At 34.5% G+C, this 25894-nt stretch overlaps 1 protein-coding gene across 6 annotated transcripts in view; it reads right to left on the bottom strand.

Annotated features, from left to right (window-relative positions):
• CNTLN (centlein) overlaps nucleotides 1-25894 on the bottom strand; it is a 189423-nt gene that overhangs the window by 75730 nt on the left and 87799 nt on the right. For all 6 annotated transcript variants that reach the window (XR_005553700.1, XR_005553699.1, XM_039319412.1 and 3 more), the window contains 4 exons: nucleotides 22722-22847; nucleotides 17595-17716; nucleotides 12163-12288; nucleotides 2878-2978 (listed from right to left, as the gene is read on the bottom strand). Coding sequence is in view for 4 of the 6 variants with exons in the window: in XM_039319412.1 (XP_039175346.1) it covers nucleotides 2878-2978; nucleotides 12163-12288; nucleotides 17595-17716; nucleotides 22722-22847 (475 nt within the window). In the remaining 2 variants the exon portion in view is untranslated. The remainder of the gene's footprint in view (nucleotides 1-2877; nucleotides 2979-12162; nucleotides 12289-17594; nucleotides 17717-22721; nucleotides 22848-25894) is intronic.

The raw sequence follows: 25894 nt of genomic DNA on the forward strand, positions 1-25894 counted from the left end.
GCTACAGAAAGCAAACTTACTAGATTTATATCTACATTGTCAGTTTTGTTCTCTGATTTTTATCCCTTTTAGGAGGAACAGAGTGCCTGGTAAACAGAGCAATGAAAACTTTATGGACTTATAGTGGACAAAACTTTAACTTCTTGTTTTTGTTACGATGAAATGTACACTGTACAAAATAAATCACATATGACATTCCACAGAAATGTTAGAGATTTAAAAGAATTAAAACCTAAAAAAAAAAATCAAGTGGTGACCAATAATTTATACATTGCTTTGAGCATTTAGCAATATCACATCCTATTTCTCCCCAGACTAGCTCCAAAAATGGCATCTCAAAATTGACTTTTATAATGGATTAGCCATTATGTACAAAAAGGATATAATCTGAAATATAAATTCTACCAAATGATAATTGCTCAAACACTTAGCTGCTGTAGGAAAATTATTTCTGATATACGTTCTAACGCTTTTCATAAATCATTCCAATTACCTATCTCCTGGAAATTGTCATTCACCCACAAATACCTTGCCCTGTGTTTCATTTGCCCATGAAAAGTCATTCACCCACAAATACCTTGCCCTGTGTTTCATTTCTTAATTACTGCCCCCCTTAAATCTGCAGTCTGCCAAAAACTTGCCCCAATGTTTTCAATGAAGTCAGTCCACATATTCCGCTGACTTTCATAAAACGCTCAACAGCTAAGAATGGCGAAATGGTAAGTAGGTTATTTAAAGGAAAATAATTACATCAAAATTGCTTAGAAGTTGTAAATATTAGGAAATAACATTCCTTATAAAATATACCTATGAATATACGGGAAACGCTTCCTTTAACCATCCCATTCAGCACTATAAGTAGACAGAGTAGGTCAGGTATGATCTTCAATTTACAAACAAAGCAGAAATGGAAGAAAAACATGCTACTCTCTGTAGGTTAGCAATCATCTTGGCATAAACAGTGACTAACAAGTTTGTTAGACTGAATTAGCCCTTTCTTTTGTCTTTGGAACTTGTCATGCCCAATTAAAACTTCTGTGTTCGTGAAATAAATGGAGCAATACTCTAAAGATAACAGAAGAGGGGAAAAATGTGCAGCTGGGGATTATGTACCTTTACCTTGATATAAATCTATTTTCACCCATGTTAGTTCCAAGCACAGTCCCTTAGCACAGTGGTACTACATACATTTTCTACTTTTAATCTTTTTCAAAATATTCACTCATTTGAATATCAATTGTAGCTTTTACATCTACATTTACTTTTCAAAGATTTTTTTAGTTTTTAATAATAAACTGATCAAAGCAGTCAATGTTGATCATATGACAGAATTAGATATATGAATTATATATACAGCTACCATATCTTAACAAATATTCTTATCTTTTAGGTAGGCTAAAAACCTGAAAAGGAATCTTTATATTTTTTATGATATTCATAAATGTGAAAGATGACAGTGAGACTCATTAAAATGTTCATTTCAGTCAAGCAAATAATTGAAATTTATCTGTCAGAATGCACACCACATATGGTAACATCATCATCGACATCATCCCTAATTTTTTGGAGGAATGCTGCTGTGAAGAAAAACTCTACCTAGCCATGTAATTCTGTTCAAGACAACGCTTGTTCCCTATCTATCCAGTTCTTAGCGGTCTTTCCTCTGAGCTATGTAACAATACATTCTTATTTAAAGTAAAGAGCATCACTTAAAAAAAAAGACATGGTCTTTATGTTATGTTATGCTATCTACCCAAATACATATCAGACCACTTGAATTTGTGATTACATGGTATTATTTCACTTTTTTTAAAAAAAAATCACATAGTTTTGTATTAATACTGACTCTTGCCTGTGACAGCAAGTACTAATTAGATTCAAATGAAAGTCTGGTTTCATAACCTCAATTACAGTTACTAAGGAAAAATATGAATAGTCACCTTTATAGGACCAGTGCGATTTAGTTTAATAAAATTAAATAATGTCAGTCATGGTGGTACTATGGTTAAAATGTAGTATCGCAGGCTAATTCTGCCCACTGCCAGGAGTTCGATCCTGACCAGCTCAAGGTTGACTCAGCCTTCCATCCTTCCGAGGCTGGTAAAATGAGGACCCAGGTTGTTGGGGGCAATATGCTGACACTGTAAACCGCTCAGAGAGTGCTGTAAAGCACTATAAAGCAGTATATAAGTCTAAATGCTAAGTGCTATATAATAACCAGAATAATGAATCACTTATGAAAGTGAAAGAGGTTCTGAAGAATATTGTTTCTTTGTGAGTCTGAAGGAATCAAAATGTGTTATCATTACAAAAAGTAAAGAAACCATAATGTGAACTATAAAATAACTGTTGTGTTCATAATTTGGATTATAGACTTTATAATAATTATATAATTATGAATAGCACCTACAGACCTAGTTCAAAGTGTACAAGTACTATTCACCAACAATAACTGGGACCAGGAACTCTGTCACTGAGCAAGGTGGTCATGAGATGTGAAGTCATGTGACTGCACCAATTTACGACAACAGTTCCAGCAGTCCCAGTTGCCATCATTAGGCAAAAATTGCATATTCGTAGCACCCAACGGTCACCACTGGTGACTTCCTGCTGGCTTCTCCATTGACTTTGCTTATTGGAAACTGCAGTGAAGATCACTAATGACAATCACATGGTTGAGGATGTTGCAACTATGGTAATTATGAATTGGTTGCTTGAATAGTGATTACTTGACCACAGGGATGCTGCAATGATCAATTACAAGGACCTGTTTTAAGTACCCCTGATTTGGTCCTGTTGTAATTTCAAACACTTGCTGAACTGTACATTGAGTACATTAAATGAGGATTACTTGTAGATTGTCTAAATCAAACTTACCTTCTCTTTCTTCCTGTAGACATACATTCAACTCTTGTATTGTAGTTTTATCTCTAGAGGCATGTACTTTCATCTGATCCAATTCCTCCTCCAAATTCAGTCTAGAAATACACATAAAGAATTCATAAAAAGAATGCCCCCCCAAAAGGTCAAATAAGACACATGCTACAAAAATCGAAGCAGAATCAAAACTGTGGCACTAAGTTTGATCAATGCAATAGATTTATATAATCAGACTTAATATGGAAAATAGATAAAGAAAAGAAAGATATATAGTATCCCAACTTAGTGATACAGAAGAGTCAATGTTTTTATTGGGGAGAATGGAAAAGAATCTGTAGTAATTCAGAGGTTCTTGGATAATTCTTATCATTCTGAGATATATCCCTGAAGGAGTGAAGGAGGTTATTATCCATCAATGCTTAGAGGACATAATTTCACTGCACATCCCAGTAGAATAAAAAAAGATCTGATAATAATAAAATAGGAACATAAATATGCACGGGACTATATCAGTGGCATGGGGTCTGGTTATCTGAAGGACAGCCTCTCCCTGATTACATCTACCTGTCCCATCAGGAGAGGCATGTTGTGGATCCCATGTCTCACTTTGAGTAGAGATCTTCTTGAAGGAACCTTTGATGCACTTTCTTATTACAACGCCTTCCTTTGATCTGGCATTTACATAACTATCACTCTGTCTCCAATATTTCCTTTTTAGGGAAGACTATTGAAGCCATGGTTGAGAATTAATTTCAGACCAACCCAAAGGAAACAGACTATTTGGATTCTTTTAAATCAGGCTGTCACTTGGACTTCATATGAAAATTACATTAATGGTGCTGGCTGAGATCTCTGTTGGGCTCTAGATGAGGAGGGGCTGTTGCACCCTTTTTGATACCCAAGTTTGATACCCAAGTTTGATACTCAAATTTCACGATGTGGAGTGCTGTGGCCGAAATATGCTCTTTTGCTTTGCAGTCTCCTTTAGAGGTCAGGCTGGTCTCTTTGCTAGGGGCCTTTTGAAAGCTTTGAAATATAAAGCTTTATATATAAAAATTATATATATAATAATTAGTAGTAGTAAATATTTTTTCTTTAATATTTTGTTATACTGGAAATTTTTATTGAGTTTTAATATATTGTAGACCACCATGAATCTTAAAAAATATAATTGCATACAAATGGACAAAAATAATAATAATAAATGCTTAGCTCCATAAAAGTATTGTGTTCTAGCAGTTTCTAATTCAAATCAATAATTGCTCTTCTCATATACTGATATCAGTAAAAGTTACACAATTTAGAAGTATTAATAGAAAACGCCTTTCCAAGCTAGCTAAAAACAAAACCATGTTTCTTCAATGAATTTTCATAATATTATTGAATTTTTTTGCCCTTTTATTCTATAAAGATAGCAATTAATAGTCAGAGTCCCTACAAATGTCATAAATTTCAAGTACTCTTCATTTAGTGATCACAGTTGGGACAGATAAATTGGTCATTAAGTGAAGTTGCTATTAACTGTGACTGTGGTTATAATCTTATTTCAACTTTCTTTTGCTTCACAGACCTGCGCAGGTTGTAAATTTGAGGACTTGTTGCAAAATTACTCTTTCATTACCGAGAACAGTTATTAAATGAGGGAGTCATTAAATAAGGACTTTTTCTTATGTTTCAGCAGACAGATGTGAGTATGTTATCAAGAAAAAAAGACCTACCCCATACTGTATTTTAAGATTATATACTTGAGATTTTCTACATACATTTAATTCTTTGTTTCTTTCATTTTTAAATGAGATATGAGCAATAGTTCTGAGTTTCAGGGTCTATACTCTTAGAGATTGTTTTAAACAATTGGTTTGAATTTAGTATTTGGAATCAAATAAAATGACTCAAGATGCATACTTATTTCTCTCCAGTGCTTTAATATTGTACTGTAATTAGTAATTGTTGCAGAACAGCATTTTGGTTTGTTTGATAGTTTTATGGCCATTTTCTCCTCCTGCCCTGTGTCTGTTGGTCAATGAATGAAAATTTAGGAATGGGAAGAACAAACACTGCAGCAGGTTATAAACAAGATTTTTTTCAAAGTAAATTAATGAATGAGAAATCCAAAAGGGACATGATTTTTCATGGTTCAGAGTATGACTATGGCGTAGAATAACAAAAGAATCAAACTGAAATCTGCACAAAACATTGACTCTATTAGCTCTTTAAAGGCTATTGAAATACACTATTCTCTGCATAGTATATGACAGTGGTGGCGAACCTATGGCACGAGTTGCAGAAGTGGCACTCGGCGCCCTCTCTGTGGGCACACGTGCCGTTGCCCCAGCCTTGCCTCCTCCCGTGACCCCCTCCTCACCAGCAGCCCCCCTGGAGGAGAGTCTCCCATGAGCGTGGCCCACATGGAGCAGCGCAGCCAAGGACATGGCAGCCAGGTAGTGTAGACAAGACTCTGCCCTCACACCCTATCATGCAGTTGATGCTGCAGGGCGCGGGCAGAGGGTGTGGCCGCCATAGCGCTGCTGGGCTGCCTGGGTGATCTATGGTGGGCCCTGGTGGTGGTGAGTGGTCCTGTGGGCAGGCGGGGTGGGGGGCAGAGTGGGAGTGGGGCAGGGGGTGGAGTGGGGGCAAGGCCAGTTTTTGGGCACTCGGTCTCTAAAACGTTCGCCATCACTGGTATATGATGATGGCAGCATGGAAAGCAGTCATTGTTGAATCAAGCGGCTCACTTGATGTCAAAGACAAACATCTCACAGACATCAGAACAATGTAGCTCCAAACTACATTGAAACCTCTCCAATATTGTAAAGATAATGTCTGAATCAAGCCTCATTGGGCACTAATCAAAACTAAAACACAAAAGGAAAGTTTACATTTTATTGTTACTTTAACATTCAAACTAAGTTCTTTTTGAGTGAATTATTTATAAAATATATTAGTTACTTCTGAAAATCACAAATTCTATTTGAAAAATATTACTCAACCTTTTATCAAAAGGGTTACTTGCATTATGCCTTAATCCACTTAAGACCAAGAAGTAGAAGTACAACTCAAAATCTCTTACTGTTTAATGGTATTAGAATTATTATTTAAAAATTACTGTATTTAAAAATGAATTTCATACCTATCTCTTGTAATCTCTATGAACTATTTTGCATTTATATAAGTTTGTATATAAATTCTTTCATAGGAAACTCATACCCACAAGAATGAAAAGCATAACAAAATTACAAAAACAATCAAAGCAACAGCAGTTTTTCAGCCCCAAACATTTCTCATATTGAGTATTAGGTAGAAGATCCAATAACAGAAGATCCCTTTCCATATTGCATTTGCCTCCAAATTAAAATTCCAGGCTCATCATAGCAGCTTTCCTTCAAAATCATGCTTAAATAAATGGGCGTATGTATGCTTTGAGATAAATGAAAGCAATAGTTAACAACAGAAAGGATTTTGGCAGAATTTTAATTTTGACAGTAGAATTGACATACTTATTTAATAACAATGGTTACATTTTTTTGCTCGGTATTCTTGGAATTGTGATTGGGGGAAACATGATATGGTTGAAGAGAAATAATTAAGGAATGCTTTGTCTCTTCTCATTTAGTAAGCTGATCTTCCCTGTCCTTCGCAGGCAAAGAAAGAGGCCTCATAAACGAAACCAATCACTTTTTTACTGTCTACATTTCTTTTATCTTGTTACTTAACATCCTATTCATTACATGACATATTAATTGGTTTTCTCCTTGCTCTATGATAGGGAGGACTGCTTTAAGGCAGGTACAAAGTATGAAAATGGCCTTAAGAGAGAGAATAACTGGGCATATAAGCATGATTCATCAAATAAAAACATTATAATGGTCATATTATTTGCATTTATCATCTCAAATAACAATCTACTAAGAAGATGCTCTCTTTCTCTTTTTACATGCATATTTCCAATATTTTTAATTAACTATAGAAATTATTATATAAATTACATAAGAATTATTGAGCCAAGTCAGACAAGCAAATAGGAACAGAGCATGGGAAAGAGAGGAAAATTTAAATTTCACAGAAAAATTTATTCAGGATCAGAACTATGAATGTGAACTTTTCAGTGTGTTTATTGAAAGAAAATGGGATTCCTCTTCCTCCGTGTTGGGACATGGCATCTTGAGATATGATATTGAGCGACCATAAAAGGCATTTGTTTTATAGCAAATTTTCCCCGGAATGGGAATTAGAACCACATACCTTTTTAAGGAGCTCAGTAGCTACAAAAAGGATATAAGTACACAGCGGTTTTATTAAGAATGCTCCCTGACCTTAGCGCTTCTCAAAATAGGCCCAATACAGTACAGACTAATACTTATTTCAGAATATATATGCCAGAAATATGGCCATTTCAGTTTTGAAGGGATTCTGTACACTGCAAAACGTATTTATAATTGCTGTAGTACTGAAGATAGTAGTTCCGAGACACCCCTAAATAAGCATCTAAGATACTGTTCTTAGAAGTACAAATCTAAATTGCTGCTTTAGAGTCTAAAATTTGTTATAGATATATAACAAAAAAGGCAAAAATGATGTTAAAAAGAAGGCAAAGATGGCATCGAAGGAACTGTTAATTAGTACAGTAAGAATACAATATATCCCTGATTTAATGGACTTTATTTACCAGACTTTGAGTGCCTAAAGAAAGCATGAATAAAATCCCATTTAGATATAACTGACTTTCAATGTACACATTGATCTGTTATTCAAAGTTTTAAAATATTTTATTCCACAGCCAAAAAGCCATTTGGAAGAAATCCTAAATTTAGGTTCAGTACATTTAATTTTTTTACCCATGTCTGATGGTAAAAATCTTTGAAAAACTTATTAGATATTAGCATCATGCAGCTTTTCTATTCAAAATAGTGATCAAAATTCAAGTTGGATAAAATATGTCTGAGATAACGCATTAACAGGTGCTATTGAAATCTCCAAAGCATTATCAAAAAAAATATACTCACTATGTTTTTCAGCAGTGGCCACTAATAGTTCAAAATCTTCAGGGAAAATATAATCTTTCTAGTAATGTTACCAAATCTGGCCTGCAAAAGGTCAGGCAGCAAATACTGTGGCTCACAAAGACCCAGTAACTCTTAGTGTTTACTATTATCCAAATGCTATCATCTGAATTTTTGCAACCCAAATTTAAAATCAAACTTGTAATAGTTGATAATTGTTTTAAACTGAAATAAATTTGAAGACTGAGCAGTGTCCATTTTAGAGATTAGAAATTTATTTCAGATTAATCATAGTACAATTTAAAAAAGTCTCTGAATAAATGACTAAAGTTTAATTTCTGCTAGAATTACTGAAGCTAGTTGTTAAAGTACTGATCTAGAAAGTAGGAAACTGAACTTAAGGCCTATCTTACGAATGAAAGCAAGATAGGTAACTTTGGGCCAATTTCTGTCTCTCACCTCACAGAGTTGTTGATATGGGAAAGTAGGAGGCAGGATTATTAGGTATATGCACTGATTTCAGTTAAACTGAGAAAGGGGGAGGGAGAGACAGATAGAAAAACTCATCATCATCATCATCACCGGTGGATAAAAAGATAGGTGGAGAAAAAATACCAAATTAAGTCTAAACATCTAAACCAGAGGTCCCCAACCTTTTGGGCACCAGGGACTGGTTCCGTGGAGAGAGGTTTTTCCACGGACTGGAGGTTGCGTAGTTTTGTGTGCTGCCTGCATCTCGTGGATGGGATTTTGCTTGTTTGTGCGGCCCGGTTGCTGGCATGCCATGGCCCGCTATTGGTCCATGAACCGGAGGTTGGGGACCCCTGACCTAAACGTATGATTGTGCGACCAACCATAATAAATGATATTAAGACAAATTGAACTGTGGAAATACCATCAAAGAGATAAATACCTACAGCATAGTTGTGATACAATACACTACTGGAATTATGTATACATAAGCTGAATTGGACAGTTTGGATCAGGGGTCTTCAAACTTGGCCCTTTTATGGCTTGTGGACTTTAACTCCCAGAATTCTTCAGCCAGCATGTCTGGCTGAGGAATTCTGGGAGTTGAAGTCCACAAGCCATAAAAGAGCCAAGTATGAAGACCCCTGGTTTGGATGGAAAAATGCCTTGATTATTTACAATGCATTACAGCCCCCTAGTGATATTGATAGATTATACCTGCCCCACAGAAATGAAGGTAGAGGTTAACTTCAAGTCAAAAAACCACTGAAGAAGAAAAGCATGCCTGGGCTGATGATGTAAAAGATAGCCAAGAACAAGCATTGGAATGTTCCAATAAAAATTGGAATTTATTGAATATGCAGAATATGAAATGTGAATATTGAAACAGCGTAATAAAAACACGCTTGGAATACTGCAAGGAAAGCATTCCTTGCTCAATTTTACAAAATATCCCAGGGGAAAGTGGATACAGATAAAACATGGTGATGGCTTATAAATGGAACATTAAAAAAAGAAACTGAATGTTTGATTTTGGTTGCTCAAAAGCAAACTGTTCAAACTAATGCAATTACGGTCAGGATTGAAAAGTCATCAAATGATTCAAAGTATAGATGCATTAAGAAGCAAAGAATGAGTAAATCATGTTTTCAGCTCATGCAAGAGGATCACACAAACTGATTATAAACAATAACATAACACAGTGGTCCAAATGATTCCTTTGAATATCTGTAAAAAGTATGTATATAATTATTCCAAAACCAAGATCATAATCTTTGCTTAGTGCCCTAATATGCATGTTTGGTGACTAAATAACAATGTAATAGAGCAGTGGTGGCGAACCTATGGCACGGGTACCAGAGGCGGCACTCAGAGGCCTCTCTGAGGGTATGCGTGCCGTCGCCCCAGTCCTAGGCCTTCAGCTGGGTTTTATAAAACTTTTTTGCTTTAGGCCTCCACCGCCATGTACAAAAAAAAAAAGGTTCAATCAATCAATTTCAACTTCTTGCGGGGAAAAAAAATCTTGCAAAGTTGGAATTGATTGATTGAACTTTTTAGTCCCACCCAGTCTGCTGCTACCACACCCACCCAATGGGCCACACCCACCCGGCACCCGACGATGTATAAGTGGGTTTTGGGTTGCAGTTTGGGCACTCGGTCTCTAAAAGGTTCGCCATCACTGTAATAGAGCAAATCAAGACCTTTAAATACTTCTCCAAAGGAGTGCAGCATATAACTGCAGTGATTAAAGTCTCAATTATGATCAGAAGTTAAGGACTACCTTAATATGCCAATACACTATAACATTCTTGGAAAGAATTCAGTGCTAACACAAGCCAAAGAACTGGCATGTTTGATTTCACCTTGTTATATTAATACAAATAATAATACAATAGTTTTCATTATAAACTTCCTTGTGCTTCTTCCAACAACATCAAGATTTCAATCAATCCGGTGTTGTTCAACAATGCTTTGTTTCTGTGTGTGGTCTCAAAAAAAAATCAGCATAATGTATGGTCCAAAACATATTGCCAGAATAGAATATCCATATTGACTGCCATAGCATGATTTTGTGGTCAAAATTATTATTTATTTATTGAGCAAATATAATTTCAGTGTCATGGTTCTAATAGATGAGACCAGTAAAAGGAGAACTCCAAGGCAAGGGGTTTCCTTAAAGAAAATATTTATTGGCTATAAAGTATGGGCACTGTCAAAAGTGAAACCAAGTCTGGAGTTCCCTCCCAAGTGTTACAAAGTTGAACTTCCCACCCCAACACTATGTAATTATCCACGTTCCCCAATAGAATACTTTGGTGGACTTTCTCATGGAAAGCTCAGCCTGTCAAGTCAGACAGCAATGACCTTGGTTCCCATGGGACAATTTATTGTTTAATCTAACCTTAAAACCACTCATCCCCCCTCCTAGCACTGTGGCAAGCGAAAAAGAAGCAAAAATGGCTTCAGCCAAGATCACTGCAGTGTTGACATTCAGAAGTTTGAAAAAAGCACTATATTTTTAATTGTAAGGTATTCAGAATCTCCATTGAGAGGGTCCCTAATAGCAGCTACATTGCTAAAGATTATGATCCTCTCCAGAAATCTTAAGATCAACTTTCAAATTTCCTAAGACAGTTATATTTATTGGGAATTCTGAGATTCATGGTCACAATTCTGGAAAGCTCCATATTTTCCAACAAAGCTCTTATTGTCCTAATTGACACAAAAGGAAAACATACGATGTTATAAAATGTATTTTATTATGGTAGTTCTAACAGCTAAATGAAGAGCAATCTTTAAAATTCTACTGTTGTGCTAATATTCTGATTGCTTTAAAATGCAGGCACAAGCCCGAGAATTACACGGATGTCTCAAAAGAACAGAAAACTGTTCCAAGTTTCAAGCATGCTCATTGCTAAATTACAAAATCAACTTGACAAAGGACATTTTAAAACATCATTAAAAGGCTAATTATGCAATGCCAACCAACTTCCTTTTGTCTAGTATGAAAGGGAAGCTTCTTACTTAAGCAGGGTGAATATAATCGTCTATGAATTATAAGATCAAAGAAGCAAACTGGATGTTTTCTAAAGTAAGAATTCCTTCACCAAGTTTTACCCTTACCACAGCTAAAAGAGCTGTGAAAGGGATCAGCACTAAACCCGAAGGACAGGCTGTGCACAGCAAGAAAGAGCGCCACTCCCCCGTGCTTTTTGCAGGTCACTCTGAAGGCCCATGTTAGCAGATCTACTCCAGACCCTTAACAGGCGGCTTTGCTGCTACCAGTAATTAGCTTGGACAGCTCTGGCTCCAAGAGTAGCAGCAAGGCTACACCATAATGAGCTCAGCTGGGATTAGTAGGACAGGGCAAGGAACCAAGAGAACTGAGGCATTCTGCATTGCGTATGTATCAAGGAGATCAAACAAGGATGGCTGGCTAGGTTATCCCCTCACCACCTCATTCCAAAAATGAAGCACAGCAGTGTGTAAAATACAGGCTAATGAAGAGCGACACCTCCAACAGATGAGAGCCACATTAATTAACACAATCCCTAGCTCATGCAATACTGTTTCATTTAGTGCTTGCAAACTTATTGTCACTGATTTAAGAGTGGGATATGGAGGGAGGGAGCATAGGAAGAGGCTAATGTTTTGCTTTCTTATTTCTGGCAGAGAAAGATGATTTAATTGTAGGTATCTGGAAGGAATTCTTTGTTTCGCCCTCAGGACTCTACAAGGAGAGGATAAGCATATACAACCACACTTTTCTAAATGTATATGTATTTTTTTAAAATAAAATAAAAAGACTCACTTTTCAATCAACAGCTTCTTGTGTTCTTTTTTAAAGTATGCCAGTTCGTTCCATACTGCATCAGAATTTTCTTGGCGCAGATGCTGAGGATCTGAACGCTCTTTTCCATTCTTATTGTTTCCAGGCCTGTAAATTTAATGAAACAATTTTCTGTGAAATAAATCACTTTTAAATGCCAAGTTAAAAAAAAAGCAACACTTCAACATTTGATATTGCTATATTTAGTGACATTATTGAAGCGCTCCTAAACGTTGATCTAAGTAAATAAATCTTAAAGATGATAAATTGGAGATGGGGTGCCACACTTGAGACTTGATATGTTTCTGATAATAGTGTAATCTCTCTCATTTAATTAAATGAGAGAAATAAAAGGTAAAGATATCAGAGATTCTGTCTTAGGGAAAGGTTTAGCATTATGGATACTAAACATTCTTTAACTAAAGCAACTCCTGAATAAAGAATATAAACTTGTCCTATTTTGAAGCAGAAGAATACTAAATACTTTAGAATCCTATATTAAAATAGAGAAACAAGGTGGAAGAAGAAGATGGCTATTAGGAGAATGCAAGAAAGAGAATTTTTCTACAGAATTAAGAAAAGAATGCCAAAACATCTATTGATCTGTCTATCTGAAAGTTGAGAAAATCAGTGAAAAGGTAAAATCTGAATGATTTAAAAGGCCACCATTTGGAAAGCCAAATAGTTAAAAAGTTACAGACAACAACTGTGAAAACAAGATAGAGATTATTTCGATAAAGAAAATTGTTGTAGCAGCAATGGCCAGAAATATTGGAAATCAATAATAAAAAAATGTTATGGTATTAACGGCTCACATGCTTAGAATCTGGATCACACTGAATGAGTCAAGCTAACAGAAATTTGACAATAGAGTTGGGTAAAAGAACTCATAGTGATCTTTAATAATTTCCTTTAGAAACGGACAATACAAATTCAACCCAGTTGACAATAAGAAAAAAATAATGTAATATCTATAAAGTATAGGAAACAGATGGAGTAGCTGTGCAATCATTATTTACTATGTGTTTGCTCAGAATACTTCTACTACCTCAAAACAAGGAACTGTACATGGGAAGCAAATGCAAAGACAGTGATGTGCTTGAAAAAAACAAGTCTACTACCAGAAATCTATGAATTTTAAAACTAGCATATTGAAATGGTATCCAACGTTATGAAAACAGATATTAACAGTCATGCATCAACAGTCATGCATCAATTGTTTTAATTATGATATTTAACATTCTATCTGGTTGATAATCAAAACAGGGCATTCTAAATTGTGTAACTAATTAAAATCTTTGTTCAAATATGAAATTCTTTGGATGGCATTGAACAAAGTTTTATCTTTCAGTCAGTTCTTTCAAGGCTACAGAAATGTTAGTGTAAATTACATAAGATCAAGTACATCTTGATTAAAAAAAAGATTCTAAGATGGCGGCACCTGCATTGACTCTCAAAGATGAAAACGTTTTGGAGGGATATAAGGGATATAGGCCACATGATTGGAAAGGCTTTAATGTATTTGAGCAATGTGGTGGGACTCCCTAGAGACTAGAATGGACGTTCTGAAACTTGAGCTGGCCATGAACAAGGAGTGTATATTGGATGTGGTGACCCTTTGAGAGCTGTATGCAACGAAATTTCATTTTGATGTATGCCGATTGGTGTACATTCAAAGTGACAATAAAGTTGTTGTTGTTGTTGTTGTTGTTGTTATCTCCTTAATACCAGTTTTATGCCTGAGAATAGTTCAACTGTTTTAAGTGCTTCTCAGTAGCATGCAGCCAGTTCTTGGTTAGCAATTTCTTTTGTTAGTGACCATTCACAAATATGATTGTAATAATTGGGTTAGGGTTTCCAACCTATATGCACATTTATGACCACATTTTGTGCACTTGACAACAAAAGCCTTCAGTGTAAAAATGATTATGGTCTGGTCAGGTTCTGGTAGCAGTGTGAGCGAGCTGGAAGTTCCAATCAACTAATTAAAGGGAAAAACCGGGTCAGGAATAGGACCTCGTAAGAAAGAATTTTGTCTGAATGACATAGCAGCAACCAACGATCTTCGCAGTCTGTCTCACTCTTCCCCTCCCCTCTGTCACAGACACACAAGTTCACTTAGCTACCATTTTGGTTAACAATAAAATTGTTAGAATGGATCATTGATTACTGCAACAAAATTGCTATATGTACATAGAAAAAAAATTTAACTCTATCCACTATGTAAGCATACTGAAATTTACAGATCTTGCTGAGATGGATAAACTAACTTTTTGGATTAGAGTAAAGTCATTATCTACATTTACTGGTAAATGGAAACCTTCTATGGACTTTTTGCATAAAAATAAAAAAAATGAACTTGTGATTTATGGCTCAGTATCATGATGTAACCTTATAGAAAACTGTACTTATAACTCCTGCAAAGAATATTGAAAGCCACTTTGCATCTTTTCTTTCTTTTCTTGCACATTTTGCTTCCCCCCCTTTGTCTTCCTTATTTTCTATTACTTTGTTAGTTTTTATCTTTAAATTTTTTAAAGAAAATTATAAAATGAAAAAGTTCTCCATTAGTTATTCATTTATGGTTCTAAATCAATCATGAAAGCAAAGTACAATTATAGTAAATTAAAAAATATATAAATAACATTACATTTAAAAATTGAAATAGTTAATGATATGGTGTTTTTAAAAGCCATGATTATTGGTAAGAATTTTGCAACTTTCTTAGAATTACACTGTCAGTATAAATCAAAATAGAAATGGAGCTGTGTACAAGAGATGATTTTTGACTTCCCAAAAATCTCAGTGATGTTATTAATATAAAATGAACCATAGTGGGGTATGTTAACATGTAGACCTATGTCCAGTTAGGTCACCTAGTTGGATACCCTTGATTTAGATGGCAGTGCTATAATGTAGCACTATAATTAGTTTAGGTATATGTCAATCAGTAGAAGTGCCAGCTAATTTTCTCCAGAGTCTTTCATGGGATATTGAATCAAAGCCTGCCCTTAAGTCTATAAAAGCAGTGTAAAGAGTATCTTTAGCCAAGTTATAAATATTTCTCAGCGAGATGATATAACATAATGTACTAGACCAGGCCTGCTCTAACCACAGTCCACATGTGACCATGGAGAGCTGGTAATGCAGCAAGATTGTAAACCTGCAACACTATTATGAGATTTATATACATTAACTATATTATATATTTTAGATGTGGCCCAAGACAATTCCTCTTCGCTCAATGTGGCCCAGTCAAGCCAAAAGACTGGACATTTTCTAGACCATGATAAAGCATCTAATCTGGACTGGATTATTTGGAATGTAATTTTGCAATGTACCAGGACATGAGTTGTACCTAAGGGAGGAGAATGACAATCCAAGAAGCAGAAGTACAAACATTCATAGACGCTAAATCTCCAGTGTCAGAAAGAACCCAAACAGACAGAGAACAAGTGGTGGATTTTGTCCCAAAAAGTGTAGAATCTTTTAGGGAGTGTTTCTAAACAGAGATAAAGATTACCCTATTGGGGTGATAAGATGTGGATCTGCACAGAAGTATCCACAGATTGGTCAACTAAGTCAGAATCAAGATATTGATATAGATTGTTATTGTACAAAAAAGTCTTCCTTCTAGATAACAGGGTAGGGAAGATATCTCCCATCTGGGGAGAAGATGTATTGCACTTGATAAATCATTGGACAAAATAATAAAGTTGTCATCATAATTGCCATTGGAGTCAATTTCATATTCATGCTTATCAAAGGCAAACTCAGTTCTGCAGGCATGGTAGCTATAAGGCCATATGGGAGTAGATTAACAAATTCTCCCATAGGGTAAAGGAATTTCTGATTTCTTTCTTGGTTATAATATAAGATAAGCACAATGGTAGTTCAGACAGTTCCTTCCTAATTATTTTTATCACATACAAAAACTGTGAAAAACAGCTGGAAAAAAAAAACACAAAATGAAAACAATATAAATCATAAGGCAAGATGGGAACAACAGCAATTACATTTCTTATGAAATATGTGTTTTTCTCCATGAAATTAAGAATAACAAGAAATGGTTCGTCCCTCAGTTTAACCGTTCCATCAAAATGTATCAAAAGTCTCAAACTGATGTTCAGGCTACAACTGACTATGGTATAAATCAAAATATACCAGAAGAGGAATTTACAGAGATAGAAGAGGAACTTATTTCATCTGACAACCCTCTTTTCAGCAACTTAGAGAATCAGAAGAAGCAAAGACTAAGATCGCAAACTCCAAAGCAACGACGCTGCAAGGAGAACAGAAAAAGACGTTTACTGCAGAGGAAGGGATTTATATTTCTTCAAAGATTACTACAAGCAACAAGGATGGATTTATTGGTTGAAAGGGAAAAAAGACGTTTACTGCAGAGGAAGGGATTTATATTTTCTCAAAGATTATTACAAGCAACAAGAATGGATTTATTGGTTGAAAGGGAAGCGCTTTTATGGAGGCCTGTGTGGCATAGAAAAAAATCCAGAATTAGACTGAAAAAGAAATCTAAAACTGTTTAATGGATTAAAAGGCAATGCTTATGGATTGTTTTAAAGATAATGATCTAGAATAAGAAGTAAGAAAAATTCAATTATGTACATGTGTGTTTAAACTAGTTAGATGATTTTTTTTGCTTTATGGAAATTTGTTTGGTACAGAAATATGAAAGTTAAAATTGGAGTGGAAAAAACTAAAACAAAAAAGAACCTTGGCTTTATGGATTGTATTAAGGATAAAAAATATATAATCATATACATATGTATATATATATATATATATGTTCTGGAATTGAAAAAACGTTCAGTTATGAGAATGGAATTTTGAAGTGTTTAAATTGATTAGGTGTTTTTTGTGTATAACAATATGATCTAATAAGGTATGACAATTAATTGGATGGAATTTGAAGTTTGTGTAATGAATTAAAAGGAATTAAGGTTTAACATTTTTTTAATTAAGTTAATTATTATTGGAAGAAGAAATGAATGAGATTGGTGTTAAAAAGAGGGATGAGAGAGATTAAGAAATTTAACATATTTGGTAGAGATATTCGAAGTAATAATTTGTTGATGTAAAACAATATTTGATTATGATAATTGTAAATTGATAAAGTTTTAAAACAGGTTGAGTAGTAATAGAAATTTAAGCTAGAAATGGAATATATTAAATTTATTATGTTATCTGTGGGAAATAGAGAGATCATAGTGAATGTATTAAGTTTATCTATGTTTTTTTTTTAACTTTGGAATGTTTGTTTACCCAAACACCACGGTGTGTCTTAAGTACTGTTTGTTAAAATTAAAAAACCAATAAAATATATTTTAAAAAAATGTATCAAAAGTCATATTTGAATTTAATATATAATCATTCAAGTGAGTTGTGCAACTTACCTGCCATAACCTTCCTCCAATTCCTTTAACTGACTTTTTACTGCCCTGTAATTGATCTGTAACGTCTGTAGACGTTTCTTACGTTTTTCATGTGCTTGTCTCAGCTCATCATTTTCTTGAATCTGCATTATAGCAAAACAAACGACTCAGTAAATCTTAAGATCTTAAAATGACAATTTGCTATTCTTAAATTTCTTATTGATGGCCATCTATTAATATATAATTTATTACACCTAAATTATAATTCAAAGAATTCAGTCTTAAATAACAAATGTACTTATTCAAAAGTTACAAAAATTGCTTGGCTAGAACCTAAAGAACTATACAATTGGTTTTGTATGCTCAGCATAAATTTGGATTTGTGCATCTTAAGGAACACACAGTAAACTACTATTGAAACTATGTGAATTTTAAAGCAATGTGCAACATGCATACATCCACAAAAAAACTCTGGAATCCTAAAATGGCACTTGCAATCTGGGAAATGAATGAAGACTTTTAAGAATCAATTACTGAACCTGAACATTATATTTATAGCACTTTATATTATACCATATACTTATTTTATCATCAAAGAGTTCCTTTTTCAGTATGGTGAACATTTATAATTTAATCTTGTACAACTTTATGAAACATAAAATACAACTGCAAATAATATCACACAAATCTACATTATATCTACATTTGGGGTATTATGTAAAATTATGACCACCACCTCTGAAAATGGATGTTAACACTGATGGAAAAAGTATAGAAAAATGTAACCAAAACCCTAGACCAGACATGTCAAATTTGCAACATCACCTGACGTCGCGCAATGTATCGGGGCTGTTTTGCCACTGCCGGCAATGGGGTGGGTGCGACTTCTGGATGATGCGTCTGGCCCGTAGGCCGGCAGTTTGACATCCCTGCCCTAGATTTTGCTGTTGGAAAAAGGCTAGAATATTTTGGACACTATAGCCAAACCCCCAGGAAAAAATAAATAAATAAACAAAAAAACTGAGGAAGGATATGGTTAAGTTGCACAGAATAATGCATTTATTGAGATGGCTGGCCATGTAAATTGGATGGATGGATGGACAGATGGAAGAATGGATTGATAGACAGATAAATAAATACTGTAAATAGAATTAATATATAAATAAATGCAGGAACTTTCAAATAGCTGTGGTGACACAGCAGTAAGAATGCAGTATTGCATCTAATTCTACATTCCCACTACCAGCAGTTCAATTCTGACCGGCTCAAGGTTAACTTAGCCTTCTATTCTTCTAAGGTTGGTAAAATAAGGATCCAGACTGTTGGAGGCAATATGCTCACTCTGCAAAATGCTTAGAGAGGGCTGTAAAGCACTACGAAGGGGTATATAAATCTAAGTGCTGTTGCTATGCTATTGCTAAATATCTAAAGCTAAAAAGAGACTTTTAGAGTTACAAGGTTTGGAAAGCATTGATAAGTATTGTACAAAAAAAGTTAAAATTAATCTGGACTTTAAAAATAGTTTTAATAGACATGACGTATTGAGGACATGGAATAGATATAAACCTAAATTGTATCTTTAAAAAAACCTGTATAGATCTCAGTTCAAGAAGCATATTATAAAAGAGGAAACAGCTGGCAAAGACCAATGCTTGATGTACCAGGAATTATTGGGAATCTATCAAGGGGAATTTAAAAGCAAATCAAGAGAGCAATTAATAGCAGAAGGATATCAATCTTAATGGCTTTCCCATTTACAGTTATCAGAAAGACTCAAAATGGACAAAAGGTATAAAGTTTTATTGAAATTTGAAACAAGGAAGACAGGTTAAAAGATGTATGATAAAATGGGCTAAGAATTTTGGTTATAATATACAGATGGATCAGTGGGAAAGTATGTAGTTAAAAGTTGAAATTTATACTGCGCTATGATCTCAAAAAAAGTTTTATAAAATGTTGTGTTGTTGATACATGGCACCAGATAAATTATTTAGAAGGTATGAAGGCACTTCAAAGTGTATGTTGGAAATGTGAACAACATGAATAGACATTCTATTATGCTTGGTGGATATGTAAAAAAGATTTAAAAATTGATACAAAGGATTTTCAAGAGTAATATTTTATTTATTTATTTAAAATATTTATGTAGCCACCCATTTTTCAGCCAACTCTGGGTGACTCTCCATCAAGAAAACACATACAATAATTTTAAAAACTATAAAGCACAACCAGTTAAAACATAAAACATAACAAAAACCTAATACTAATCCATGCTTACAGACCATCTAATCTCCCAACATTTTGGGGGGAAAGTCAAGTCTTTAAGGCCTTATGGAAGGTTAAAGGGGTGGAGGTCTGCTGAACGTCAAGGGCAAGATGTTCCATAGGGCAGGGGCTGCCACAGAAAAAGCACGCATCCCAACTTCCATTAGATGATAAAATGTTTCCTTTTATGACTGATGAATAAACAATTAGAAAAAAGCCATTGGCCACCCTAACATCAGCCTTCCCAGGTAAGCCAGACAGGAAACAAGACTAGAATAGCTAATTCTGTTTTATCATAAGGCTGTATTAATAGAATCTTGCAAAGCTGAAGGCACAACCTTTCTGCCATCACTTTTAACTGTCTGATCAATCAGGGTGGATCCTTCCCAAGTTTTTCTCTCTGACCACTAAGCTCCTGGAGACTTTTCTCTCTCATCATCTCTTCCCTTTGTTCCCTAAGATCATTCACACTTTCCATGACAGTAACAAGGGCAATTTAAAAGCAAATCAAGAGAGCAATTAATAGCAGAAGGAAGTCTCCTAAGATGATGTAACCTGATTGAACAGATTAATCTTATGTAGGATGTAGGATGAGAAGTAAGTTTCAAAATATGTTGGGAAATTTTTTTTTCTTCATGTTGCAATTAAGTGTATGAAATGGTAATCTGTTCACGTATTTATTCTTGTATAACTACATGATTGTCAGTTACATAATATGTCTCATGACAGTTTCTATGACTTTTAAAATTCATTTATTTGACTGAATCCATGATGCCAGGCATTAGACTGATTATATGAAAAATGGGAAATAATCTACATAGAATGTCAGCGTCTAAAACTTTCAAATTTATATGCACAGATTTGTACAGATGCAGAGTAAGGATATATCGTCATGAAAAGATAAGTATGCCCATGAACATTTTTGACTTTTTCAATATATTTCAACATATAATTTGATGTTCATTTCAACTACATTGATAAAGGAGATTTCAGATTACAAATATTATGGATCATTTGCATTTTGTAATCCATTGTGTAATTTAAATAAAAGCATAGATAGATTTTGCATGCAAAAGTAAGTACAGTCCTATTATTTACCAAATACCTCACATTAGAATCACATGTGCCAAATCTGGGGCAAATGCTTAGAACACCTTTGGTGAGAATTTGGTAGCTTGCCTTAATGAAACTTCAGATATTTGTTCTGATTTGCTCTTTGTTGTTGAAGTGTGAGATTTATGACCATACCTAGATCAAAAGAGGTGTCTGAGACTTTCAGAAAGAAGGTTAGAAATATCTATGCAAATGGGAAGAGATTTAAAAATATTGCCCAACAAGTAGACATCAATCATTCCACTGTCTGGAAGATCATCAATGAGAGGAGAAGATTTCCAACAACTGCCAACTTGTCCAGGCCAGGCTGTTTTACCAAATTTAGCCCGAGAGCAGAACACAAGATGCTGAAAGAAGTTTCTAAAAACCCTAGAATTTCATCATGTAAACCGCCAGGTAGTTATCACTATTAACACTATCAAAATGCTTGAATTAATCATCAGAAAGAAGCTGGGACAAATTAAATCTACATAGGACATATGTCAGGAGGAAAATCTGTTGTGTAGAAAAAATATCAAGGCAAGATTAAAACTGCTCATGAACTTCTAGTCAAGATTTCTGGAACAATGTACTCTGGACAGATGAAGCAAAGATAGTTTATTTGGCCATAGTACCAGCACGTTTGATGAAAACTAAGGACAGTATTTCACCAGAAGAATCTGATACCAACTTTAAAGCATGATGGTGGTAATGTTATAGTTTGGGGCTGCTTTGCTGCATTAGGCCTTGGGCAGCACACACCATCACAATTTCTCCTAGGAATTCTCTAGAGGGTGCTTGAAGATAATGTGAGACCATCTGTCAGAAGACTGGAGCTCATCCCAAAGTTGAGCTTGAAACATGACAATGACTCTAAATATCACAGTAAACCAGCCAAAGATTGGCTAAAAAATATAAAAGAAAGTGTTCTGGAATGGCCAAGTCAAAGTCTTGCTCGAAATGCCATTGAGATGCTGTGGATGTATTTAAAATGGGCTGTGCATGCAAAAAATCCCTCAAATATTGCACAGCTGGAAAAAAAATCTGAATGGAGGAATGGGAAAGATTTCTTCAAGGTCAATATCAGACACTGGTACACAGTTATAAAAAATCTATTTATGGTTGTTTTTGCCAAAAGATGTTACCAATTATTACAGAGAAAGATGTACTTCCTTTTTCCCCAGAAGGAAATAGCACATCTGTTAATTTTTTGTTCAGTAAATGAGACTACAAAATCAGTTTGTCAGATTGTTGTTCAGTGATATCACCTTTGTCTTTTCACACTGTTTGAATGAAGATAAAATGATACTGTATGTACATATATTTAAAAAAAAAGTCTTTAACATGGTGAAAAAGTACTTTTTTACATGACTATATACAGAGACCACAGATTTTGCACTACTTAACTTGAAATAGCTATACATATTGATTCTAGTATCCATGTGGCTAGAAACAGAGATTTAAGGCATAAGCAATCAATGCTATTTAAACTTTACATATGTCATTTATAATATTTGAAACAGACAAAGAAATCCTCTTAAGAATAGACAAATATATTTGCACAGATCTAGATCCTACAATTATTAATTAAAGCATCTCCTGGACTATTTATGTTACAGTTGCAACATTTTACACACAGAAAACAGATATACCTTTATGTACATAATAAAACATATCTTTCACCTAATTCATTTTCAATTTCAACAGACAGTGCAATATACCATAAATTGCACAAATTTTGTTGTCGGTCTATTGATGCCAAGTAAAAAAGTTATGTATTTTCATTTTCACCTTTAGTTGTAGTGTCTTTTCTAAGTTTTCAATCTTTCCTTCAGCTATTCTGAGTTTCCGTAATTCTTCTGACTCTTTCAAAAAGTTCTTTGGGGACAGAGACCTTGAACGTTTCACATGTGGTTTCTGGAGAATAAAACAAGGACATGGTTGAAGTGGTTGGAACGCTGGATTATGAAAGACATGCAAAATTAAAGAACAAGTAATTTTGAATACTAATAATGAATTATAAAAAAAAAAAAATCCTGCATGGTATACCAGAGAAATAACAAGCAGAATTACCACAGCGCTACCACTAAAGGTTTCTCTGTGACTCGTTAATGAGAATATTCATTTACATTTACATTGTTTCTTTCAGAATAATGATGTCCCATTAGGGAAGACTAAAGGGTTATAGTCTCAGAAATGCAAGAAACCTCATTACAAAGGAGGGGATAGAGGCTGATCTAATTGCTCTATAAGGGTCCAAGGTTACACTTGATAGGACAACCAGAAACAAGAGGGAAAGAGTTGTTTCCCTCTGAAATAGTTTAACACACTGTGAAGTTGAAGGAACAATATGCTTGAGGAATATAAATAAAACAGACAGTAGATCTTATAACATAATGACCATATGGTCATTAAATATAATATGTCTAACTAGAGACAAGAATATGTGTTTATATTATGTGCAGTTCATATAGCAATCTGGAGAAAGGATGTGTGAAACTAGTACTTAAACCGGGCAACCTTCTTGCTTGTACTATGTCAAATGTCCTTATGTAAAACAAATAAAATATACAGATTAGTTTTACTGAATTTCTGTAAATAACTGTGATTAGCATATGGAACAACATTTTAATCTTAATGCTAATCTTAAAGTTTTAATGATTTAATAACTGCAAAATATACAATGACATTTTGCCCATGGAATTTTTTTAGTTAATACTAAAAAATTAAATTCTTCCAAAAGTCATTGCAGTTTCTCTTTTGAATAAAAGAAAAAGGGCTGGGAGAGTCTAGCTTTTAATTTTGAACAGAACAAAGGCAGAAAGTACAGTTTAAAAATATGTTTTCTTTGAAACATTATTTCATGAGTACAATTTAAAGAAAACGGGCTAATTTATTTTATCAATTAATATAAAGCACATTATGAGTCAAAGTACACAGGAATAAGAAGTCCCAATATATATATTAAAAACAAAGTAAATCTGCCACATCAGCCCTGGATGATACCTTTGTGTCTTTGAGTGAAAAACCAGACACAATTTAGGCAGGTTTGCCCAACAAAACCCCTTCCAGATATATTAGACCCATAACTCCTAAGCACCATGGAACATAAATGAACATATTTGGCAGGCAATAGATTGAAGAATACTTATATAGATATTAGATATAATTCACAGTAAATGTATTCTGATAATGATATGCAGGTTAAGGAGCTGGGAGTGAAGATGGGAATATTTGATCAGAGAAATATTAAGATAAGATTTGAGTAAGAGATGTTAATCTTTCACCTGTTTCATATGTTATTCTTGTCAGGCTACAAGAATGATCTAGAAAAAGATGATAGGTTGGATATACAAATGAATCAGCTGATGTTTTCATAATTAAAAAGTACAAAGGTGTAATGGTATGTAAGAAAAGTCTTGAGAGATGGGATGAAAAAATGCGGCCTAGGAAACTGTCAGATAAGAGAGGGCATAGCCTGCTGCTACATAATGGGCAGAGAAAGAGACTCATAAAACAGCGGCCCCCAACCTTTTCGGCACCAGGAACCATGGAGAAAGGTTTTCCCGTGGACCGGAGGAAACGTGGTTTTGCATGCTGCCTGCATCTCGCAAATGGGGCTTCACTTGTTTGCATGGACGAGTTGCTGGCATGCCATGGACTGGTAATGGTCCACGTACCGGGAGATGGGGACCCCTGTCATAAAGGATTTTCTCTAGCTCTTTAGGTTGTTAAGGAGATTTGTACTTTCAGAGTTGCAAGATTATATTTATGAAGTCTTCAATAAAATAGAATTAATTTGTCATAGCCGTGTTTCCTATTTGGTTTACCTAGGAAGACTGACAAACAAATAACAAAACAGAAGGGTGACTTGGATAATCTTCCTATACTAATTTACAAAGGAGATCTGTTAAAGTTTTGAAAGACTTGCTGATTAGGGTGAATGGAAAAATGAAAAGAAATCAAGTTCTGTCTAGAATATCATGTGAAGAGTTTAAAAACCAACATTGTTAAAAATAAAGGGAAGGTAAATTTGGTTTATTTCATTAAGGTTAAAATTGTTATTTTATTGTTATGCTGTTTATACTATTATTTCTATGTTGTTATATATAATCCTTAACGGACTTTTGCTAACCAGGAGTGAAAGACAAGGATTTGTTTATAGACAAGCGATAAGATATAGGAGGAAGAATTTGTTGGTTGTATTTTAAGATAAGGTGGTAACTTGTTAACTTGTTAAAATTGTTTGTACTTGTGACTAGGGGCGAAGTTCCTTCCTTCCTTCCTTCCTTCCTTCCTTCCTTCCTTCCTTCCTTCCTTCCTTCCTTCCTTCCTTCTCCTTTCTTTCCTATATTCCTTTTTCCTGCACTATCTTGCATTTTGTCATTTATATTAGTTATTTGTATAATTGTAATGCTTAAAAAAATTTCAAGTCTCCAGAGGTGCTTCTTCAAGTGATCTAGACCTTATCCTCAAACTACTAGGACCGCTGCCTGCCTTTTCTCTTATTTATTTATTTGCTGCTCATGCCAATGTTCTTGGGTGATTTACAAACGTACAGATGCACAATTTCAAATCATTTAAATATTCTAAAAATAATCATAAAATAATTGTTTAAAAATCTCTAAAGCACCTGAGCAAAAATTGAGGTTTTTAAATCCTTTTCTGAGTGTAAATGGATAGGACAGTCTGAAGTCTCTTAGTGGCAATTTATTCCATAATATGAATCCCACAATGGAAAAGGCAGAATTTGTTGATGTTATATTGGATGTATCCGAAGTGCCTCATTGCAGTCTTAAAAGTATGAGATAACTCTATGGCAATGGGTGATCTTGGGTCTAAATTTTGTAAGTTTTTAGGTACCAAAGTGAGCATCTTAAAGTTGACCCAGAAAGCAAGTGGCAGGCAATGTAGTAATCTCAGTGCATAAATTATACTACTTTTCACAATTATAGCATCTTTTT

The sequence above is a fragment of the Crotalus tigris genome, unplaced genomic scaffold, assembly GCF_016545835.1.
Source record: "Crotalus tigris isolate CLP2741 ecotype Arizona unplaced genomic scaffold, ASM1654583v1 scf7180000023589.2044511, whole genome shotgun sequence".
Taxonomy (NCBI): Eukaryota; Metazoa; Chordata; class Lepidosauria; order Squamata; family Viperidae; genus Crotalus; species Crotalus tigris.